The sequence below is a fragment of the Melozone crissalis genome, unplaced genomic scaffold (assembly GCF_028551555.1).
Source record: "Melozone crissalis strain CALT ecotype California unplaced genomic scaffold, PUWL_Pcris_2 ptg000016l_1, whole genome shotgun sequence".
Classification (NCBI taxonomy): domain Eukaryota; kingdom Metazoa; phylum Chordata; class Aves; order Passeriformes; family Passerellidae; genus Melozone; species Melozone crissalis.
Window position 1 is genome coordinate 16,992,070 of NW_026535794.1, and position 24,600 is coordinate 17,016,669.

General features: G+C 43.9%; 1 protein-coding gene across 1 annotated transcript; it reads left to right on the forward strand.

Moving 5' to 3' along the window:
- The first annotated feature begins 8,360 nt into the window (after positions 1 to 8,360).
- LOC128935257 (patched domain-containing protein 3) lies at positions 8,361 to 13,630 on the forward strand. Its single transcript, XM_054273434.1, has 4 exons — positions 8,361 to 9,092; positions 9,318 to 9,439; positions 9,907 to 10,052; positions 12,030 to 13,630. Exons 1-4 carry the CDS (start codon positions 8,361 to 8,363, stop codon positions 13,628 to 13,630), a joined length of 2,601 nt encoding a protein of 866 aa, XP_054129409.1.
- Positions 13,631 to 24,600: the final 10,970 nt, after the last annotated feature.

Sequence of the window (24,600 nt, forward strand, 5' to 3'; positions counted from 1 at the left end):
GCTTCCCACAGTGTCAGAAGTTCAATGGCTATTTTCCCTCCCAGGCTGTGGGAAGTGGGGGGGCTGCTTCTGGAGAAAGGCGCAGTTATGGGTGTGACAGAAACTGGACTGAGGACAAGGACTGCCTCTGCTGCACTCCGAAACCACTAAAAACCACATTATGATGCCTTGGTGATCTGGGTGTGCCCCATGTAAATACAGTTTCTCTTTTGAAGATAAAATACAAACATTCATAACATTTAGTGTTTATACAGTTAAAGTGGAAAATATATTAAACTTATAACTGCCAATTACCTTAATTACACAGGCTTTATAAGGAAGACATAAATAAAACAGCTCCTGATAACATATGGACTTATGTTTCCTTATTATATTGAAATATTGAGCACAATAAACCACTACTGATTGATGATGAAAGCTGTATAAACAGTTCAGAGTCAAATTAAATGGTACTTCTTTACAACTTAGTTCATAAAAAAATTAACCTACAAAGGATCCCCATCTAATCTTTGCCAACTGCATACTTATCTGCATAATCTAAAAAAACAGCAACAAAAAAAACAAGGAAAATCAAAAATACCCCTTAGAACCTCCAAAATCACTGAGAAGATTCCATTCACAGACAGATATCATGTTGCTCCAGGTGAAAGCATGAAGAACACAAGACAGACTTGACCCACTGTGTCCCTAAGGGAGAATTACTTGCCCCTCAGCAGGGCACTCCCCACCAGGGTTATGCTCCCTTGCATGACAAGAACTATCTCTGAGGGCAATCACAAAAGTGAGAAAGGCAGGTAGTTACACCTGTTCAGGGAGACTTTGGGATGGGAATGGCAATATACTGCTGTAAACACATTCTCCACAGAGCTGGCCTGCCTGCCTGCCTGTTGAGGTTCTGTTCCATGCCAACTCTCCTCCCCAAGTCAGGTAGAAAGAGTTTGTTGCTTTTCAGCAGCCTTGGAAACTATTTTCCTTGCCTCCATAGCATCCTATCCCTGTTCTCACACTTTCAGAGAAAATCTGCTGACCTGTAGTGTGGCCCGGCTGGAACACTGCTATGAACAAAGCCCCACTCTTGCAGCCCCATAAACAGTGGTCCAAAATGAGTCTTTGAGCTGCAGTGGGCTGTGACCAGTGGCCTCCCTCTGAGTGGGGCCTCTCAGAGCCTGCCAACTCTGGGCTTTGCTGTACTTGGAGGATCACTGAATGATTTAATGAATCCTGGGCCAAAAGCCCCACTCCTCAAGGCTCAAGGCCCCTTCACACACTGAGGAGGTGCAAAAGCATCCAAACAGGGGATTTTTCACGGGTACCTTGCACTGACCTTTATGTCTGTGGGCATACACACGTACACACATGCTATAGCAAATCTGGGAGAAATGCTGCTCTCTTAGATATTTAAGTACCTTAGATATCTAAGTTAGGTCTGCAAGTAAGTTTAAGTTATAAGCTACATTTAATGCTGTTTAGCATTATTCCCTGCTAAATTGTTAAGGTTGTTATAAGTTAAGAACTGTTAAGTTTGATTGCTGTTAAGCTTTTAGGTTGTATTTCTTTTTATCCTTGCCCTTTCTATCCTTTGTCACACACACATAAGCACATAGATATACACATATTTCTCACTTCACTTCTGTTTTGATTGATGGTATTTTGTTGGGGTTTTTTTCCTCAGTATGCCTTAACTGTCTTGTAAGTAGTAGGGTGAGCCTTGAACAATGAACTTCATTGTGCTGTTTCTTATTAATAAATCTGGCTTTTACTGATACTCTTGCCATTGGTTTTTCAAGTGATCTCAAACTCTCATTTGGAAAAAGCGGTGAAGAGAGCTGGATGTTGGACCAATGCAGGTGTTCACTGCACTCCCACTCCAAGTGGACACAAAGAGTGTTTGAGGAATGTCCTGGGAAAGGAAGGAAGGAAAACCACTCTTAGTTAGAGGATAATTCTTACCCAAGATAGGTAAATAGAAAGGAAGGCCACTGGTTTGTGTTTTACAATTAGTAATCTGAGAGCATTGCTAACAGAACAGGAGTGATTTCCCTGGACCATATTCCAGGTGACTAGCAAGGACAAATAAAGGGTGAAGAAAAGTGAAGATACGAGGGAAAGACAAAGGTAGGATCAGGATGAACTCTGGTTCATTTTTGAGAAGTAATATTGACTGTGGCTGTCAAAACTCAGGGATCAGAAAGATCTTTCTCTAAGGACGTGAAGTCTCCATCTGACATGTCAGTATTCTAGGAAAAGCAGAAATTCCCTGGAAGGTTCTGCTATACTGTATGTAAAGCAAGTTACCAAGGTAGCAACACCTCTGCAAACATTCTGGCTCACAAAATGAAAAGGACACATTAATAAAAATATACAGGCACAGATAAAGCCAGGCATGCAGACTTCCATGTTTGCACCAGCAACCAAAGAAGATATTACCCTGACATGCACACCCAAAATAAATCAACACATGCCAGAAGAGACTGGAATAACTTGACATGGAGATAACTTCTCTAATATCCTGTTGGCACAGAAATACTGTGGAGCAGAAGATCAATGTTTAGTTGTGTGTTTGCCAGAAAATTTCCTGACAAGGAAGTATAAAATTTGCTTCCAGTAAATGAAATGGGAAGAGATTTGAAAGGTCATCCCCTCCTCAGATAACAGGATACTCACATTAGCCCCTGAGATATCTTTATTGTGTCAGGGACCAAAAACGTTTCTAAAGCCTGCCATATTTGGTGCACTGTTGTGCATGTCGACAAGATAACATAGAAGAAGAACTGTTTATTGTTATCTGGTAGGACCCTAACCTTCAGAAATTAAACTATATATCAGACACCTGGTGCAATTCATCCTGTGAAAGGGGAATAATACACAATAAAGCCATTGTTGGCATGGAAGTGTTATCATGGGCTGTTATGACCTCATCTCATGTGCTGGCCCCACGTGAGATGATGTTGAAAATGGCTACTTCTGAGGAAGAGCTAAAAAGTGTGGTCCTAGGGTGGAAGGGAGAGGATGACATGATGCATGCCATTGTCATCTAGGGGATGCCCTGAAAGTGCACGGCTTTCCTAGCCCTCCCTCTCAGAAGCCATGCTCCATCTCCTTCTGCTGCTCAGTGGCTTTTCTAGAACCCAGGGGTTGGTATGTATTAATTGCTAACATGACTAATAAAATTAATTTCATTTGCAATTCTGAATGTGTCGTGAGTTTTTTGTGCATGGGTATCCTCCCGAACCTGTAACAGCATCTCTGAGCTCTAATAAATTGAAGTTCAGTTCATGATCAGTATTCTCTGATTTACATATTCAAGATAATACAATAATGTTTAAAATAAAAGCTACTAAAAAATTTCAAGTAGACATTGCCTGATCAAAGCAGGAGTAAAAGAGAGGCACTGTAGTTTTACTCTGTGGTTTTTCTCCTTAAATATTGTGCTTACAGTTCCTGAAGATCTCTGACACCTGGCTGACCATTTTATGAGCAAATATGCGTACATATATGCAAATAAAAGTAGACTACAAAGATAACATACTCCCTAGTAAAAACAACTGGTCAAAGAGGCAAACAATTTGCAGTTGTCATGGAAGTAAGTTGGGAAATCATTCATGTGCATTAAAGAAAGTGAAATGTTATGGACCCTTTATAAACATGTACAAGTTCAAAAGTTGATTAGGTTCTTTGGTAGTGTCTAGTGTCATGTTACATCATATCATCACCTTCCATGGTATTATGCAGTCTTCTTGGGAAACCTCATGATTATGAAATCACTGTGGAAACAGGAAATTTTCTTTGAGTCAGCTGGTAAATAAATATTCCTCAGAATTAAAGTAATAAAATATGGCAGCATACCTTGCCCTTCTGGTATCCTACACTGATAAGCTGAAATTCTGTTCATCCTGATAATATTCAATTGAAACAGACAGTTTCTATCCACAGTATCACCCAGAGAGTTAAAACACTTAGGCACCTTCACTCTTCCCAAAAACAAAAATGAAAAATCAAATGAATGCAATCTCATCATGCAGCAGAGAAGCCACTCATCTTGCCAGCACCCAGCACATGGCAATTTCAGTGTCACTGTGTGCTCCCAAAGCAAAGGAAAAGCAGCCCCTCAACACCAATAAAAATCAGTTAGTTCTGGGTCCTCATGCCAGAAGAACTTCTGGGGTTTCTTTGCAATCTTATATTCTAGAGCCACCCTAAAGGAAACCAGGAATTCACCCCCCATTCTGCTCCCTCCATCACCCAGAAACCTCCATCATTCCTTTGTGGGCATTTTCCTGAAGGCCAAGGAAAATGTGATCCTTTCTGGCACACTGGCTGGTGAGGGCACAGAGGGCACACATCTGCCACTGGCAGCCCCCAGTTTGACAACGAAACTGCCCCCTTTGGACACAGGGCTTTGAGGCACTGCATTTCCCACATCATCTGTGGTCAGGCAACCTCAGAGCCACAGGCTGTCACTGCCTAGCACAGTGAAACTCCTATCATTTCAGCCACACATGCAAAAACACAGCAGCAGCTAAGCAGCCTCAGAGTGCTCCTGCCTCATCAAAATGCATGGAAAGGATAGGATAGGATAGGATAGGATAGGATAGGATAGGATAGGATAGGATAGGATAGGAGACAACTTCTCTGTCTTTGGCAGGTGCTATGGTGGGCACTGTAAAATTCAGTTAGTGAAATTTCCTTCATTAATGTCACAGTCATGCCTGATGCTGCACTATGATGGAAGAAATGGGATAAAAGTCTTCTTGATGACAGCAATTTTTTTTTATTCCAGTGTTGAGTGTATCTCACACAATTGGCAAAATACTTTCCAGTGGCAGCCTGGATGCATTAGGAAATGTCCCTCTGTTCTGGCATTTCAGAAGTAAGGCCGAAATAAGCCACCTGAGAATCTGATAATGCAAGTGTCCTTGTCCTGGGAAAAGACAGGGACCAAGTGTCACAAATTGTATCATGAAAAATTTCAGCAAGATACTGTTACAGGCAAAAACTGTTTACTCCTTCAGGGAATTTCCATGAATTAATACATTTGCCAATATAAAATCTATTAAATACAAACTCTGGTATCAAGGGAAACTGAAAAAACCCCAAGCAACCCTGCTTCCCTTTAGACACCTCTTCTTCCCGCTACCCTTTTTGCTCCTCAACCCAGGCCATGCTCAGTCCCTTTGCTGAGGCAGTAGCCAGTGCAGGAGACTGAGGCCAGCACACACCAGGACACAGCTCCTCAGAGCTGCATGTCTCAGCTCCTGGTCCCTTGGCTCCAGCCCCTGCCCAGGTATCCTCTTCCCTCCTTCTGCTCCAGTGAGGACCTCTCCCCTTCTTCTCCTCTCACCCTGGCCTTGTTTCTCCTTTTGCTTGGTGTTTACCACCCTCACTGCTTTATGTGGTCTTGAAGTGGAAAATATACCTGTGTTAGGTACAGTCTAAGATCACCTAGAGATGAGGTCACTGGGATATTAGAAATTAATTGATTGTATTGCTGAATCCCCACAAACCTTGCAAAGCTGTGACTACAATCTGCTTAAATGTGAGGCACCAGTTATCCATCTCAGCTCTCTTCTAGGCATGTCAGATATAGATAGATAGATAGATAGATAGATAGATAGATGATAGAAAGATAGATGATAGATAGATATGATATAGAGATATAGAGATATAGAGATATAGAGATATAGAGATATAGAGAAAAATCATCTTTCCTTTCCACCATTTCTTTAGCATTGGGAAACACAAAGAAATTTTGCTGTGAGTATCTACCTATGGGGCAATACATCTAAACAGCAATTCACTGGGATTTCCCTTTGAATATTTCAGCAAAAGCAACACAACAATCAGGAGAGCTTGTGCCTTCATCCAAAAAATAACAGAAAACCGGCTGGCGGAAGTCATGTGGACCAGCTCCTAGCTCTGGCCCAAGAAGCATTTCAGATTTTATCCTATTAGAAATTAATACCAGAGCACAAATAGGCAGGGAACAAGGACAAGAATCCAGGTTCTGGGAGAAGACTGGCATATACTTCTTTCTTCAAGTTCATTCTGAATTGAGAGTTGGTGGAGCAATCTTCCCACACCATAGGTGAGATTCCCAAGTCTTAGAGCTAACCTAAGGGCACCACCTGAGCCCAGTGTACTGGGTACCCTGACTGGATAGCTCCTGCCACTAGGCCAGTTCCTGCCTCTTGACCATTACCAGAGTTTGTCCCAAACTCCTGAGGAGCCAGAAAGAAACTGGCTAAGACAAGTGGTTAAATTTTATTTTCTGCCTTGTTGAGCTTAAAAACATCACTAACACTTCATGACTGTTTCTTACAGCTAGACACCATCTCTTCATGTCTGTTTCAAAGTCAGTGAATCCTCCACAACATGGTATAAGGTCAGATTTTCCTAGAAATCTTCTTGGTGTCTGGCTATGCATAGGTGTGTCTTTGTGATTTATTCCTACCCAGATATCTATTCTTCTTCTTAGTTATCTCTGTGTAAGAAAGGCTATATTTTTCAGCTAGGTAACTCTTTATTTAACACTAAGACCTAAATGTCTAGATGACAGCAAGTAGCTACCCCTTTTTCTGTTGACAAATTCCTTCTACATAAACAGCTTTTACTCTATCATAGTGTCAATCCATTCAAGGAAATTGCAAACTGAACATGGGAGAAGCTATCACTGGAGTCATGCTAATTAACACTTAGATTTCAACAAGTTAGGAGCTACAGGAAATAGCTTCAAAGTGTCTGCCTCCCAGAGAGAAATTCAGAACTGACATACTTGTCTCAGAACACCTGTGCATGGAAAAAGGAATCACCAGGATCCAACCTGCCCAAAGTGCTGAGTGCAGCAGGAGATATAAAACCTTGCTCAGAGCCTGGCTGGCTCTTTTACACTCACAGGTGTCAAGCCTGTCTTCCCTAGATGGGAGAGAATACCTAACCTACAACTTTTCTGCAAGTACTGGCAGGAGAGGAGAGAAGAAAGTTGCTTCTTTCAAAGGCAAGGAGAAGAAGTGCATACCTGTTAGGTATTAGCTAATTATCTGGATACCTGATATGACACACTTCCATATCTGAGCATAATGTTCTTCTCAGCCAGAAGCCACTCAAATCACTGTCACCACTGTCAAGAGGTTTTGGACTTGGAAAGATCCTTTCTATGCTTGCTACTGCATAAAGCTGTGGCATATCACACTAGTGATATTCTTGTGACTTGCCAACTGGAATCGCTAACCCTTGTTTCAAAGTCTGTTATTTCTTCTGCTGTCACTCCTCTGCTTTGTAAACCTGTATACTGAAAGAGCAAACACTGCAAGATGCATATCACCACTGTCTGTGTTTTGCTCCCAGATAGGAGAATAATCCTTAGTGGTGAAATAACAGCTGCAGCAGATTTGGATAAAAGAAACAGAAGTCTAGCTTTTCTGATCACTGGTACCAAGTGGGAGATGCTTTTGCAGGCTCCTCTGGTATCATGGGCTGGCTGAGGATATCCTGCAGGCACACACTGGTGCAAGGGCCATGCTGGGCATACAGCACAGGCTCACTGCCATGTGATCTTCTTAACTCCTCAACAGGCAATGGTCTCCTGCTTAGGATCACTATACCTCACCTCTCACCTTTTAATTCTGCTCTCTTCTTCTTACAACATGGAAGCTAGTTCTGTACTTAATATTGTAACACTGGCTTTATTGATTCTGTTAGATGTTGTGGAAGTCCCTTCCCTAGGCTTGTTGTCTGTTCTTATACACATTAAAGGATCACATTAAATCCTGTTTACTACAGGGAGTTGAAGGCACTAGATACCAAGAGGCAGCCCCAAATTTACTTGAATCCCTGCAGTCCACTACCTGTGAGCTTTCATGAGACAACTGTGCATGACAGAGTCTTTATTCCAGATGGTCTTTCCTCCTGCTGTACCTGACTCCGCCCCATCTCCTGTACCGTCCTCCCTGTAACAGGCCCAGCACTCATCTGACTCCCCAGTGACTTTGTTCAGCTCACTATACACAGAAAAAGTCTTTTTTTGCGGGCCACGGTTAAACGAGGGGCCAGGGAACGGGAGCACACGGCACAGGTGCAGGCCGCGGGGGAGCGCAGAAGGAGGAGCTGGGTCTGCCCTCCTGCCTGTCCCGGGGAGCCCGAGAGTCACGGCGAGGGCGGGCCCCAGCCGCGCCCACCTCCGCAAAATTCGAATTACTTCCACGGCCCCAACAGGCAGAGAGCAGCTCCGCGCTCCTCTCCCTTTTTCTCTCCTCTCCCTTTCTCCTCTCCTCCGCCGCCCGCACAGACCGCACGGTCGGGCCCCGGCGTGGGACGCGCCCGCGGCGAGGAGCTGCGGCCGGCAGCCCGTGCCCGCCTGGCCCATGGCGGGGCCGCGGGACCCCGCGGAGCGCTGCTCCTGCCGCAACACCAACTGCGTGGAGCGGCCGCTGCGCCGGCTCTTCGAAGGGCTGGCGAGCGGCGTGGCCGCCTGCCCCTGGCCCTTCGTGCTGGTGCCGCTGCTGCTGTCGGGCGGGCTGGGCGCCGGCTTCGTCTTCCTACAGCAGCGGCAGGAGAACGACATCGAGGGGCAGTTCACGCCCACGTGGGGGCCCGCCAAGGCCGAGCGCGACTTCGTGCGGCGGCACTTCCCCACCAACGACTCGGAGCGCTTCTCCGCCGCGCGGCTGCCCACCGAGGGAGCCTACGCCGCCCTCATCGCCGTGGTGACGAACGGGGCCTCGGTGCTGGACGCGGCGCCGTGGGCAGAGGTGCTGCGGCTGAACGCGACCGTGCACGACGCCGAGTACGAGCGGCTCTGCGCCCGCACCGACGGCGGCTGTGCCAGCCCCAACGAGCTGCTGTCGCGGTGGGGCGATGCGGGACCGCAGGACCCGGGGAGCCTCCGCTTCCCCGTCAACGGCAGCGTCTTCCTGGGGACCGCGCTGGGCGGCGTGGAGACGGACGGCGGGCGGGTGCTCAGGGCGCGGGCCCTGAAGCTGCAGTATTACCTGCGGGAGGACGGTCCCGAGGCGCAGGACAGCCGGCAGTGGCTGGAGGGCTTCCTGCAGAACATCTCGTCCGAAGTGGCGGAGTTGCGCCTCGGCTCCATTCAGGTAACGCAGGGGCCGGGTACGGCCGTGCGGAGCCGCCGAGCCCGAAACGCCCGAGCAGCCCCGGCGCGGGATGGAAAGGCGAGGGACGGTGGCGGAAGAAGGCGGACGGGTTGCGAGGGCCACGGCAATGCTCCTCTGCTAATTGATGTTTGGCCTTACCTGTGCGTTTGTACAAAGAACAAGAAGAGGGAAAGTGCTTTATCGTTTCTTGTTGTTTTAACGCAGGTGACTTATTTTACCTCGCTGTCCAGACAACAAGAGTTTGAAGGAAATACCAAGAGTGTGATCCCCCTCTTCTCCATAACATATTTCCTGACAATAACCTTTGCAATCGTCTCTTGCCTAAGGTAAAATATCTCTAAGCTATGGCTCAATGAGCCGTGATCTCTGCTCTTCTTTACCTTCCTCCAGTTGGTTTTTGCTCTTGCCGAGTGAAGGCGTTCTTGAAATTGCAGGCTTCCAGTGACATTTAATAATATAAGATGATTTAGCAATATTTAAAAATATAACTATGACATTTAATAATATGACATTTAATAATAGGTAAAAGGTATTTCTTTGCTTTTTCTTGTCTATCTGTGCATATTTCCTAACTGCTTAGATGGGGTTCATAGTACATACCAGATAAATACCTGAATAAGTCTTCAGTGTAGACATGACTAACTTGGATGCTTCCCTCCTAGAGAAATTAATCTTGTCCACTGCTGACACCTAGGATCTCTCAAAGCATCATTCATCAGGTGTTCTCTTCAGACAGGGTATTGTCTGGGAAATATATGAAACATAACTAAGGTATTCCTTGAAATATTTTCAGACTGAGCTGTATAAGAAATAATACCTGGCTTGCAAGCTGTGGAGTGCTTTCTTCTGGCTTAGCTGTATTGAGCAGCTTTGGATTGCTGCTCTTCTGTGGAGTGCCGTTTGTGGTCACTGTAGCAAATGCACCATTCCTCATTCTGGGTAAGTAGAAAAAGTGATGCAAAGATACAGATACAAAGACCAGAGTGAAGTTAAAACAACCTAATGGTGTCAGTCTTTTATGATGTGAATGTCAGATAATACAACATTTTCTCCTGAAGTGAGTGTAGGAGATACCCAGAGGTGCAGCCCCCTCAGAGCACCTACAGAGGTGGGCAAGCCCCTCAGCTCAGCTCCGTGTGCCACAGTGGGACTGGAGGTGGGTTCTGGTGCTGCAAGGGCAGCTTTCCCCAGAAGACAAGGCCTGATCCGGATCCCCTGCTACAGCAGGAAGACTGTAAGTGGGAGAGTGGTAAGGTTAGGACTTCTGGCATTGTTCTAGTGTCCCTGGAAGTGTAGCCAGGATGACTGATCCTCTGCAGTATAACATCTATGTACAAAGCAGTCTCAGTCAGCTGCACAACTGAAATGATGCACCACTTGTGCAAGCAGCTCCCCCCAAAAACCCAAGGAAGATGGTATCATTGCATCCTTGTTCCACAGACTGCTTAACAGCCAGTGCTGAATTTTCCAAGTAGTAATAGTGTTGCTGCAATTAGATAATGTTTCCAACTACATAATGTCGCTGCAAACAAATTACTGCTTCTAAAATCCTTACTGGTCTCCTGTATCATACATTCATCTGATGTTTTCTTGGACTTGGTCTCATGCTGAGGAAAACACATGGAGCTCCCAGGCTGACGGAGGCTGTGCATCATCCGAAGATGTCCAATGCAAATGCTCCTTTGAGCAGGCATTGTTTCTTTGTTTCCTGCATAATTCTAATGCATTTTTTCATCTACTTTTGCTTGCTCATCAATTGCAGTGGCTCTGATTACCAAAAAGCCCCTTTTGTATACCTGGGAAAGGGCTTAAGTCAGTCTCTTCAGATCTTCAGATATAACACACAGACTTTTGTCTTCCTTGCGTTAAAGCAAACAAATTTTCAGTACAGCAGAGGATTTGCTTTGAGGGCTGCTTGCTTTCCGAAGCAGCCTGGCTCCCTGCCACCCAGTAGTACCTTTTGATGTGCTGCTTAATTCATCTTTGCATGTTTACTGGCAATTGCCTGTTCAGGTAGCAGGTAACGATTTTGTCTCTTCTGTGCTCAGCTAAATCTCACTCCGCTAGTCACCCAGCCTTGCTTTCCCTTCTGTGTGATTAATTTTCAGTGAATAGAAGAGCCCTTGACAACATGGCAAAATACTGAAAGGTGTGAGATAATAATCTTGAGAGTTAGCAGAGGTCAGAGAAACCCATTGGCTCTTCATTTTTGAACTTCAGCTCATTTGCATCTTAGCAAAAACCCAAACCCAGGATCCAGTCTTCCTGGCAAGTTTTGCCAGGGACCTGACAGGTAATATTTTTGAGCACATCAGTATAGAGGTGAACCAAAATGAGTAATAAATCGTGAATAAGTGCTGGAAAATAAACTGGAGAGAAGTGGAGGGCAAAGAGCATAAAAAAAGTAAGCCACTGGAAAACTGGAATCACTCTTCTCCCACGTGGTAGCAACTGCTCTTCCTGCCTTCTGAAGGCAGAACAAGACACGATTGCTCTAAGTTGCTGCAGTGCTGAAGAAGAGATTCCAGAGATAATGGGGGATGCTTCCAGTGGTAAGAATAGTTGAACATCAGAATATGCGATGCTTTGAAATCTCTGTCACTGCATCATGGACATCAGCTACAAGACACTTGTCAGAGATGCAGTAGGTGTGCTCATTCCTTCAGCAGAGTTGCTGAGGGATCAACAGCCCATCAGGTCTCCAGGAGGTGCTGAAAGGTAATACATTCAGCCACACACAAAGGATCTGTTTTCCAGATTCTCTTGTAACTTGCATCAGTGCTCAAGCAGTGTTAGTCGCCCAACTTCCTTTGCCAGATTTTATGCAGAATGAAATGTGATTAATGTTGTAGTTTGGTTGGGTGTTGGTGGAAGCTGCCACTTGCAGTGCAGCGTTAACAGTCTCTCCTCTTGCAGGGGTTGGCGTTGATGACATGTTCATCATGATTGCTTCCTGGGAACAAAGTTTAAGGAAAAAAGAGAAATCCAATGTTAAATCTCTGCTGGCTGAGACTTATTCAGAGGCAGCACTTTCTGTGACCATCACCACTCTGACGGATGTTTTGGCCTTCTTCATTGGCACCTGGACTGCTTTTCCGTCCGTGAGGTCTTTCTGCCTCTATACAGGGACAGCTTTTATCTTCTGCTATGTATATACCTTGACCTTCTTTGGGGCAGTTCTGGTATTAAATCACAAAAGGGAGCAAGGGAACCGGCACTGGCTGACTTGTATGCGTGTGGATGTAGGTAAAGATCAGGCTGAGAACTCCTGCTTGTACAATGCTTGCTGTATCGGCAGCTCTTCTAGGCAGCCATCAGAGCCAGAAGGTGACCATCCAATGAACGTGTTCTTTAAGAAGTATTATGGCCCTTTTGTTACAAATAAATGGAGCAAGGTGCTCATGGTGTTGCTCTATGGAGCATATTTGGCTGGCAGCATTTATGGGTGTACTCAGATCAGGGAAGGCATCGATCTCCGAAATCTGGCAAATGATGCCTCCTATATTATTCCATACTATGATGATGATGACAAATACTTCTCCACATATGGACCCAGGGTCATGGTTGCCATTACTGAGAGTGTAGATTATTGGAACGAGTCGGTGCGTCTTGGCATTGAGAGCTGTGTGCAGAATTTAGAGAACATTTCCTATGTAGATAAGAACCTCACAGAGTCATGGCTGAGAGTATACACAGAACTTGACAAATGGGGTTTGATAAATATAAACAGTAAGACTGACTTCTTAAATAACTTAACTGTACTGTTCGGAATTCATCACAGTTTTGAGTGGGACATAAACAAGACTCAGGATGAAATAGAGGCTTCACGTTTCTTCATCCAGACAGTGAACGTGACATCAGCCGTAGATGAGAAGAACCTCCTCAATGAGTTAAGAGAGGCAGCCAAGCAGTGCAGCATTCCACTGAAGGTGTATCACCCAGCCTTCATCTACTACGACCAGTACCTGGTAATAGTGCAGAACACTGTTCAGAACGTTGTGGTTGCTGCCGGGGCCATGCTCGTTGTGTCCCTCCTGCTCATTCCCAACCCGCTGTGCTGCTTGTGGGTGACCTTTGCTATAGCCTCTGTTATAGTTGGCGTTGCTGGTTTCATGACGTTCTGGAACGTCAACCTCGATTCCATATCCATGATCAACCTGGTCATTTGCATTGGGTTTTCAGTAGATTTTTCTGCTCATATTTCCTATGCCTTTGTTACGAGTGGAGAGTCATCAGCCAATAAAAGGGCAATTGAAGCTCTGTCCCTGCTAGGTTACCCAGTTCTACAAGGTGCAGTTTCTACAATACTGGGCGTAGTTGTCCTGGCTGCAGCGAGCACCTACATCTTTAGGACATTCTTCAAGATCATGTTCCTTGTTATTTTGTTTGGGGCTCTTCATGGTCTTGTTTTTATTCCAGTTTTTTTAACTTTTTTTGGAAACTTTGGCAGTTCACCTCACAATACCATGTCTATAAGTTTAGAGCATAGGTTTAGAAATGATAAGGACTGTCCATGAATTATTTAAATATAAGATTTCATATATTTACTATGTGGAGGCTCAAATGCAGTGACTGTCAGGAAATATAAGACATAAAACGTAGAGGAATAAATACATGAGATCAACAAAGGCTTCTAGAAAAGCCAGGTAAGAAAAGTAGCAGCAAACCGCACAGAATGGATTTGCATTTTTTTCCCTTTGTGTACATTCAACTACCACCTTAATATTGCTAATTATCTGCTAATTACTATAGGACATGAAATAAAACAATGCAGACACGCAGCTCTCCAAGGTAAAAAAGCACTTTAATTTCTGACTCCAACATTTATAGATTTCCAAAAGTGACAGTGGATTGGAGAGTAACACTGCCACCTTTCCAATGACACTGGACAAACTAATAGTCCATCAAATTTCTCCTCCTCCATAAAAGAATGTAAAACAATAGGTTATTTACGTAAAGTGCATGAGTGAGTTCATTACAAGAATGTAAACATCAGAAGGCTTAGAAAAACTTGAAACAGGGCGACCGTTACCATTTTTGTGTGACTTTTTAACTGAATGTATTAAAATTATTACAAACACTGACCACTTCATCAGGTGAATGGAATCTGTTACATGTTTGCAGGACACAGTCATAGCAGGAAAGAGTAACTCTCATTGGACTGGATTTCCTCCTTGTTTGCCTTGATGCTGTAACTCATCCCAGCACTAAGCTGGAAGACAGTTTTTTGCCCAAGAGGCTCAAATCTTGCTGTTTTACAGCAAAATTATAAGAGGTCAGAACTGTCTCAGACTGCAGTAACTCATAAGCCTTCAGGAAACAAAATGTGCTTAGGTTCCTAATGCAGCACAAAAAACCCTTGGAGAAGACTCACCCCAAACTGACTCCCATTTACTATTCAAAGCCTTTTCTTGGTGTCCTGTTTTCTAGCTAAGACTGAACATCTGGCACCCTTAAGAAGTTTGTGTATAGCTTCTGTTGGCTGCAATTTGCAAAGTTTATTGAACTTTTGTGGATCTCCTGAGTAACCACTTGGGAGATGTTCCATGGTATGACAGGGCAGGGATTCGCTAGAGACAATCACAGCCTGATTTGGGACGAAGTGAAAAAGAAACCCATGTTTATGCAGATCAGTCCAAAAACTATAAACCCATAAATTCAATTATGTTCATCAGTGACAACCCATCCTGTGATGCATCAATCGAGCAGAGGATCTTTCACTGAGTAGTAGCTAAGAATATATGAGGTGATCTTCTAACCTATGAGGACAAGGCAGTAGGTGAAAATCAATTCATAATTTTTTGCCAATATCATGATAGACCCATTGGAAATAAAATAAGTGATGGTAACCAGTGTTTGTAATTCTGGAAAAATTGGTGTAGAGCTTATTAAATCATTCAGTCCAAATCTGCTGCTGTGGTGGGTTTCTTCTGAGAGTCTGAGCAAGTGTGGCAAAGCCAGGGACTGCCTCTGTTCCCTGTGGATATCTGGCCAGTTTCATGAGACCCAGTAAACAGGGCAGGATCCTTCTCATTCATAGAGTCATAGAATAGTTTGAGTTGGAAGGGACATTTGTGTTGATGTGGCACGGCCCGGTCTTTTGGTAGCAGGGGAGGGTCACAGAAGTGGCTTCTGTGAGAACCTGCTAGAAGCTTCCACCATGTCTGACAGAGCCAATCTCTGATGGCTCTGAAGATGGACATGCTGCTAGCCCAATTGGAGAGGTTGGTATTGCCTCTGTGATGACATATTTAAGAAAATCAAAGCAGCGCATGTGTAGCTTTCTTCTGGGGTGGCAAGGCACCGCCACCAGGGCCATCCTGGCAGCATGAGGTGATGTGCTGCAGCTGCCGCCATCTTGGCATGGCCCACAGAAAACTTTGCCTGCCTGGCCACTCCTAGAGAGCCATGCCAAAGACAGAAGGGCAGGGGCGGCAGCCACAGCTTCTCCTTCCCTGCCCCACATGAAGAGAGGCATTAAATAGCACTAGCGTCGCAGCAGCCATCATTGCCCCCTCAATGGTGGCAGGGCCGCGTGGCTGGCAGCAAAAGTATGATGAGCAACTCCTGGCAAGGAACCTAGACAAGATCGACCTCTCGGCACTGTGGGATCCTGCAGGAATCTTTTAAGTGGAGGAAACTTTTGGAAGTGGTATCTACGGGCAACAGCTTTTCTTCTAGTCAGAGAAGAGGAGGAGGTGAGGACACCTGAGGGGAAACAACATGGCGGCACCAAGATCAGTGGAAAAAGGGGAGGAGATGCTCCAAATGCTGGAGCCGAGATTCCTCTGCAAGCCATGGTGAGGACCGTGGTGAAGCAGGCTGTCCCCCTGCAGACCATGAGGTGTCGCAGTTCTTTTGAGGGTCCCCAGGGGGCCCCCTAAGCTGTATGTTCGCTGGTAGCAGCAGACAGGCAAGGATTCTCCACACAGCTTCTGAGGGTGCTAATTAGATGAGGGTTTATTGGGGGTCCCACCCCCGGGAGCAGCATGGTTTCTGAGGGAAAAGGGGGAGGAGTGGGAGGGCCTAGGGAGCAAAGGGCCAAGAGAACATCTAATCTTCCCCACACAGCTTAACAGGGAGATTCAAAGTGGGCGCAGAATAAGACTTGGGCCAGTGGGATTACAGATACATGATACTTCAGGGGAGGATCACAGGCTTGGAACACACCGTACATTTTCGAGGGGTGAGACACAGCAAATCATTTAACTAAAATGTAAACACCACAATGAGGTCCGCGGGGGATGCAGAGATCCACTTGCAGCCCATGGCAGAAGTAGTAATACTGGATTGGGTGGATAGTGGAGAAAGGTGTGATCAAGTGGGAGACTCAAATGGAGAGAGAGTGCCCCTGCTTCCAGGCATCAAGAAAGAGGACCCTTGCTTCCAAACTAGAGCAGCCTATCCTTAGAGGGCTCCATTCTGTGTACAAGTGACCCACGCCACAGCAGTTTTGGAAAGACCAGTGGGAAAGACTTACCTTGCAGTAGTTTTGGCAGGACTGCTGCTCCAGAGATTGGAGCCACACTGGAGAAGTTAACAGAGAACTGTCTCCTGTGAGAGGGACCCAATGGCATAGTAGAAGAAAGACTCTTTCCCTGAGCAGATCTTGGATGATGAACTGACAAAACCCCCCCCACTCAATCTCCCTGCACTGTCAGTGGGAAGTAGGGAGGGGCTGGAGGAAAAAGAGGTGTTTTAAAGGCTTATTTTACTTCTCATTGTTCTCTTCTGACTCTGTTAATAATAAATTCACTTTATACCTTTAAATTTTAGCCTGTTTGACCCTTAGAGTGTTTTCTCCCAGTCCTCATCTCAACTTGTTAGCAAGCAAGACATGGTTATGGGTGTGACAGAGACTGGACTGAGGACAAGGACTGCCTCTGCTTGTTCCAAAACCACTAAGAAACCACATTATGATGCCTTGGTGATCTGGGTGTGCCCCATGTAAAAATAGTTTCTTTTAAAGGTAAAATATAAACATTTATAATATTTAGTGTTATGCAGGTAAAGTGGAAAATATATTAAGCTTACAACTGCCTATTACCTTAATTACACAGGCTTTATAAGGAAGACATAAATAAAACAGCTCCTGAAAACATATTGACTTATGTTTCCTTATTATATTGAAATATTGAGCACAATAAACCACTACTGATTGATGATGAAAGCTGTATAAACAGTTCAGAGTCAAAGTAAATGGTACTTCTTTACAACCTAGTTCATAAAAAATTAATCTACACAGGATCATAACCTAATCTTTGCCAACTGCATACTCATCTGCTGTTGAGAGTTTTTTGCAATTGCAGGGCTCTTGCTAGACAATGGCCATATTCAGCTGATGCACAATCCAGCCCACTTGTACTAATGGACAATGGAAACGTGCACAAACAATGAATAATGGACATATTCAGAAATAGGGTCAGTATATCCTTGAAAGAGATACAAGAAGAAGAGTCATCAGGACTCAGCAAGTTTGCCCGCAAGCTTGGGAAAGTAAGAAAAAAGTGAGTCATGGGTGGGCCAGATGACCACAGCAAGACGTGTGAAAAATTAGGTGATCCAATCAGCATTCTAATTTAGACACAGGAACAGCTAGGATTAACCAATTATGTATTAGCTAGAGACACGTGGAGAGTAGAGATTTATTATAAATATAGTCCTTTAAGGATAAAAAATTTGGCTTCACTGGATCATATTGGTTATGGTGTGATGTCCTGAACCTCTCCTTCTGGTGGAGAATACGGGCAGGCCCAATGTCATAGCACTAAAGGGACTCAAGGTTGGCAATTTGGCTGCTGTGAAGAGGATTGGAGCCAACCCTCGAGGAGCGGAGAAGCCGGTGGAAAGTATCCTCACTGCCCCGGTAAGAGGAAAAGGTTCCTGGAGCTCCATTCATAGACGAGTTGAATCTTGCCCTGATCAAGGTGAGCAGCCGAGGAGGAAATGGGGTCCGAACATGAAAGGGAAGGTGTTCAGAAACTCCTCCAACATATCCTCTCCAAGAGAGAACAAAAGTATGATGCTTCCAATTTGAAGGGACTATTACACTGGGCGTGGGACCATAATCTCATAGCAGGAGCATAGGTTGCTTTTGAGATTTCGACCTGGGAAACTGTGAGGCGGATGTTGTGGAACTGTATTGCATCCGGCGGGAGTGAGGCAAAAGAGGCGTCTAAATATGCTACTTTGTGGAAAACTATCATAGAGGTGTTACAAGCCTTAAAGGCAGAGAAGCAAGCTGATGCTGCAGCTTGTGCAGCCCTTGCCTCTGAGTCAGAACAGCCTCAGGCGTTTCCGGCAACTTCGGTTCAGCAACTGTTTTCTACCACCTTAGATATTCCCTCACATAACCCGCAATCCCTCAGCTCAGAATTGAGCATTACACCCACTGCTCCTCCAGCTCAGTGCAAGAATGAGGAAGCTGTTGCCTCTTTGGGGGGGTTAGTCTGCAGAACAAAGGACAGTTGTACTCAGAGTGAAGAAATTGTTGATAACAGTAACTTAGAAACTAAACATACTGTAAGTGAAAAGGATAAGGAAGGAGATGTTATTATAAATAATACTTCAATTGAAGAGAATTTAAAATCTTTAGTGGACAGTTTGCAAAAATTGGTAATTCAACAAAAGGATTCAGTTGTCCCCAAGAGAGACTATTCTTTTGAGAAAATGGACTTTCCAATGATAGTAGGTTCAGATAGACACCTAGGGAAGTGGTTACCACTGTCTCATTTTGTCTCTGGGCCAGCATTTGAGCCGGTAAACGAAATCCTCCCTTTCATGCTGTAAAGAATGTGGAATTAGAGTTGGAATGTGACGCTGAAATAGAAGCAGATCAGAAACAAAAGTGGAAGGGAGTTATTACAGAAGATATTGTAGAAGGGACTTTTCTCTCAAATGATGTAGAGGCTTTTCCTGTAGTAACTAATGCTGCAGGTAGAGTTTGGAAACCTTTTGATTGGAAGATTTTAGAAGGGTTAAGAGCTGCTATTTCATGATTTGGTTTAAAATCCCAACTTGCACAGTCACTTCTGCAGTATATTTTTACATCTAACACACTAATTCCAGCTGACGTGTATATCCTAATAAGACTTATAATGCCACCCCATCAGCAGGTGATGTTTCATAAAAGCTGGAAGGAAAAGTCAGAAAGCAGCAAGACCTAGAGTGCAGGGTGATCCTCTGTATGGTTTAACAGCACAACAGTTACTTGGTCAAGGGCACTGGGCTACTGCCACTGCCCAGGCTAGGAGCATTGATCAAGTCTTACAGATGAGCCAACAACTAGCATATAATGCTATCCTTGCACTTCCAGACGGGTTACACACTAAGTCTTTTACACAGATTCACCAAGGAATAAATGAGGACTTTGATAAATTTGTAGACAGATTGCATGAAGCTATCTATGATCATCCTGATTTGGATTCAGACACAAAGGTAAAATTGTTTAATATGTTTGCTTTTGACAATGCTAATGATAAAACTCGGCAGATTTTGGGAACATTAAAGAAGGGAGCTGATGTTACAGAAATGCTGGAACTTATGGCTAGAACTACAGAAGGACAAAAAGCAGCCTATGTAGCTGCTGCAGTCCAGGATGCAGTCAAACCATTGCTTTCTAAACTGCAGAAGAAAGCCAAAGAAAAGAACATTAAGTGCTTTGGATGTGGTAAAATCGGACATGTTAGGAGTCTGTGTCACTCTGCAGCTATGAAAAAATTTTGTTCTATCTGCAAAAGAGATAACCACATACTAAAACATGTTGGTTCCAGGGAAACAGGTCTCGGAACGCCTTCTCTCCGGGGTCATGAAACAAGTACAGAGAGCTCCCTGGATATCTCAGCCTCCCATGGAGGAGGAGGAGGACTTTACTCACTCAGATCATCAACTCTGGAAGCGTCGGAGTGGATGTGCAAACCGCAGTAGATGTTACCATCATGGACTCTGCTGTACACCTGATAGATACCAATGTAAAAGGGCCCTTGGGGGATGGGCTTAGTGCTTTTCTGTTAGGGAGAGCATCTGCCAGTAAAAAGGGATTGGATGTAATTCCTGGGGTTATTGATGCAGACTATCAAGGGGTTGTTAAAATTATGGTTGGAACATTTTTCCCTCTTGTATCTATTCCCAAAGGTTCACTAATTGCTCAGCTTGTTCAAGTCTTCTGTCCGCTGTACAGGCTACAAGGAACGGGGAACAGGAGGCTTTGGTTCCACAGGTAAACAAGAAGTATATTGGGCCATGGACATCAGAAGAGGTAAACCAGACAAACAGGTAACCCTGACACATCCTAATGGTGATTCTATTACAAAGAAGCTCATAATTGACACTGGAGCAGATGTAACCATCATTTCAAACACAATATGGCCAAAAATTGGGCATTGGTAGATCCTACCTTAGGCATTGCAGGTATTGTAGGGACTCAGGCAACTCAGATGAGCAGGGAAGTAATTACAGATGGAGTGAATGTGTCTACAAGGCCTTATGTCATGCAAACTCCTGGTACTTTACTAGGTTTTCTTGGTAGGGATCTGTTAAGCCAGTTAAAAGCTACCATTGTTACACAGCCTTTTTAACAGCAGGCCTTGGATCACATTCCCACAAAGGCTGCTACATCGCATGCACATCGTCTGATCGAGGTTCCAGTTCAACTGATGATCATCAATCAGAGCAAGGAGGATGACAATTGTGCCAAGCATCCTTTCGCCTTGATTTTTCAATGGGCTAAAACTGTAGTTAAACCTTTAGCTATTTTGGAATGGGTATTTTTACCTGTAAAACAATCTAGAACTATTACCACTCGACTAGAACTTTTTGCTCATTTGATTATGAAGGGCAGAGGGAGAATATTGGAAATCTGGGGACATGAATCATATGCAATTGTAGTACCATTAGCTAACTGGTATCTTGAATGGAGAATTAGGCTTTCTGTTTCTTTACAGATAGCTTCTTTAAAGATAGCTTTGGCTGGATATGACATATGGTAAAGTTCACAATACTTATCCATGGCAACGGGTGTTATCTCTATCGAAGCACCAGCATCTGGAGGACAGACCTTGGAGACCTGACTGTCCAGTGTCTGAGCAGACAGTATTTACAGATGCAGGTAAAAGGTCAAAAAAGGCTACCTGCACTTGGCAGCAAGACGAAGTATGGAAAAAGCATGTCAGTTTTGGTGAGGTAAAAGATACGTTGCAGACATTAGAATTGAAATCTGTGATTTGAGCTTTTCAAAATTGGGATAAGGAGGCCATTAACATTGTTTCTGATTCACTTTATGTAGTTGGCTGTGAGAAATGCCTTGAAAGAGCAGTACTTAAGGAGGTGAGTAATGAGTATTTGTATTCCCTTTTAAGCCAATTGCTTAAAAACCCAAACCACAATGGCAGGAATACTTTATTACTCATGTTCATAGTCATCAAGCTCTCCCTGGTCTGTCTGAAGGTAACACTCGAGCTGATCGGTTAATAACCACTGTCTGGCCAATGCCAAACTCTTATAAATTTAGCAAGCTAAAACTTCTCGTGCATTCCTTCATCAGTCTGCAAAAATGTTAGTTAAAAAATTTGGTATTCTCCTTACTGATGCTTTTGGTATTGTGTGATCCTGTCCTGCTTGTCAACAAGATGGCATTGGTTTAGGCACTGCTGTTAAACCTAGGGGTACTCAACCCTTGCAATTATGGCAAACGGATGTGACTAATGTAGCAGAATTTGGTCAGAAAAAGTTTGTACATGTTTGCATTGATACCTATTCTTGTGTTATATGGGCTACTCCCTTAACAGGTGAGACAGCACATCATGTTGAGAATTGTTTGTACAATTGCTTTGCCATATTAGGTATCCCCTTAGCAATTAAGACTGACAATGGTCCTGCTTACTGTTCCTTAAGATTCAAGCGTTTCTGTAATTTATGGGGTATTTGACATGACACTGGTATTCCTCACAATCCTACTGATCAGGCAATTATTGAGCGTGCCCATCAGACGTTCAAGGGTATGCTGGAAAAACAAAAAGGGGGAACTACAGGGTTATTCCCTGAGGAAAAAACAGCTAAAGCCATTTTTGTGCTTAATTACCTTAGAACAGGAGATAGGGATGATCCACCTATTCTTGTGCATCATGGCCTAACACATAATCCAAGTGAGGAATTGCCTGACAGCATTCAGGTCATGTTCAAAAGTCCAGAAACAGGGGTGTGGGAAGGACCAGCTACAGTCAAATTAAGAGGAAGAGGTTATATGTGCTTACTTACAGATAAAGGCATTCATTGGGTTCCAGCCGAGTGGGTGAAGCCCTATCTGAAACCATCGTCATCAACCCATGTTGTGTCCAGAGGCGGAGAATCAGCAAAAGCACCGATTCCAGACAGCCCTGAATCTGATTCTTCAACACCTGACAGCTGAACAATGGTCAGAATATCCACCAAGTTTGCTGGAGTATGCTGAGGGAGTACTAGCAATTCCACAGAGGCTTAATACACACAGGGTAGATATAGACAGACTTGTTTTACCTCCACTTTCATCACAAGTTGTAAATCAGACAGAAAATGCTTGTTATCTGCATGGTTGTGCATGTAAGCTGTGGCTTAAGATTCATTGTATAAAGTGTAACTTAAAAACTTGGTGACAAGTTCGTCAAGAACATAATTTAGCAGTGGTTCGAGGTAAAAAGCAAAAATTTAGGCCTGTTAACCTAACATGCAATAACTGCATTTACACACTTAACACTATTCCCCTGAAAGTAGCATTAGCTAAATTTTTAGGGCGTAACTCAGAAGGATATCAAAAGTTTTCTCCAGGATGCATCTTTGATAGAAGTATATGAGCAAAGATTGTTACTGTCGGTGCAGTTTAACCTTGCTTTAATTGCTGTAGTAAACCAAATTATACTAGAGAGCACGATAATAGCTACTGAATGTGGAGTAGGAATAGCAATACCACAAATACATCACTTTAGAGATTTTGAGTGGGAGCAGGCTAAAGCAATTTGAGCAAAGCGCCGGCGTGATCAGCGACAGCAGCAGTCTGGCAAATATTAACAATGTTGCTTAGTGTAGTGATTAAGAATACGCAGGGAGTATACGATATAGAGCAGCAAGCTAACGCGTCAGTTACATAGGCTAATAGAACGAGGCAAGAATCTTTCTGCTTATCGCTAGCTACACCTTCGGATCCATTTTGCACCTGTTTAATTGGAATTGCCTTAGACTCTATGGAAGAATTCGGAAATTGGACCAGACCTCAAATTTATGGCAACTTAAGTAAGGCCTGGTAAAATTGGTGTACTGATCAAAATGGGATGATCACAGAAGATTGGTGTGAAAAACAAAAAATCCCTAGAAATCCTTTAGGAGCTCAGGCATTTACAATCGCTCAAAGTTTAAATACTACAAGTCAGGAACCACAGGAATTGGACATTTTAGGATCAGTGCCAGGAAATTATTGTTTGTTCTTTGAATATTACAAGGGTAAAGAGCTGATTAGGGAGAAGTCAGGAAAACCTAGAGGTAATAGCTCTTGGATATCTCCTGTTTCTTCATGGTACTACAATGCCACAGCATACTGTACCAATTGGACATGGTCTATATCCCTAAAACAAAAATCAGCAAGCATATTACCTCCTGGAGTTTTTCTTATTCGTGGAGATAGAGCTTGGCCTGCAATTCCTCAGAAAGCATTAGGAGGACTGTGCTATTTTGGGAAATTGACACCGTTTGCCCCTAGCATTCAACAGATTCTTGACATCAGGCAGAAATTCCAACATCCAAAACGCAGTGTGTATCTATTAGGCTCAGACTGTAAGGATAATGCAGAATTGTGGAATAGGCCTTCAGTCATACTGGCATCACTTTTTACAGCAGGAGTAGCTTTATCACAGGCTCTTACACAATTAAAATGATTGGCTTGTTGGACAGGAAAACAAATTAACATTACATCTGCAATACTGAATGAGCTTACCCCTGATGTAGGTAGCATACGCCACGCTGTATTACAGGATAGGGCTGCTATAGATTTTTTGTTGCTGGCACAAGGACATGGGTGTGAAGATTTTGAAGGGATGTGTTGCATGAATCTTTCTGACCACTCTGAATCTATTCACAAGAAACTGTCATTGCTTAAGGAGAATATGAAAAAGCTCACAGTTGCTGAGAATTCTTTTGATGAGTGGCTGAAATCCTGGGGAATAACAGGCTGGCTCAAGCACTTAGTACGCTTTGGCATTATGATTCTTTGTATTCATTTTTCAATTGTGCTTATAGTGCCTTTCTTACTATGCTGTGTGCAGAAAATAATTGACCATACTTTTAAATCAGTCTGGCTTGTGCAAAAAAAATGGGGAACTGTTGAGAGTTTTTTGTAGATTGAGGAGTTCTTGCTAGACAATGGCCATATTCAGCTGATGCACAATCCAGCCCACTTGTACTAATGGACAATGGAAACGTGCACAAACAATGAATAATGGACATATTCAGAAATAGGGTCAGT

Excerpts from the sequence above, each read along its gene's own strand:
- LOC128935257 (XM_054273434.1), top strand. The coding sequence starts at position 8,361 with ATGGCGGGGCCGCGGGACCCCGCGGAGCGCTGCTCCTGCCGCAACACC. Across the intron at positions 9,093-9,317 it reads TGCGCCTCGGCTCCATTCAG|GTGACTTATTTTACCTCGCT; the intron begins GTAACGCAGGGG and ends GTTTTAACGCAG. Across the intron at positions 10,053-12,029 it reads TGCACCATTCCTCATTCTGG|GGGTTGGCGTTGATGACATG; the intron begins GTAAGTAGAAAA and ends CTCCTCTTGCAG.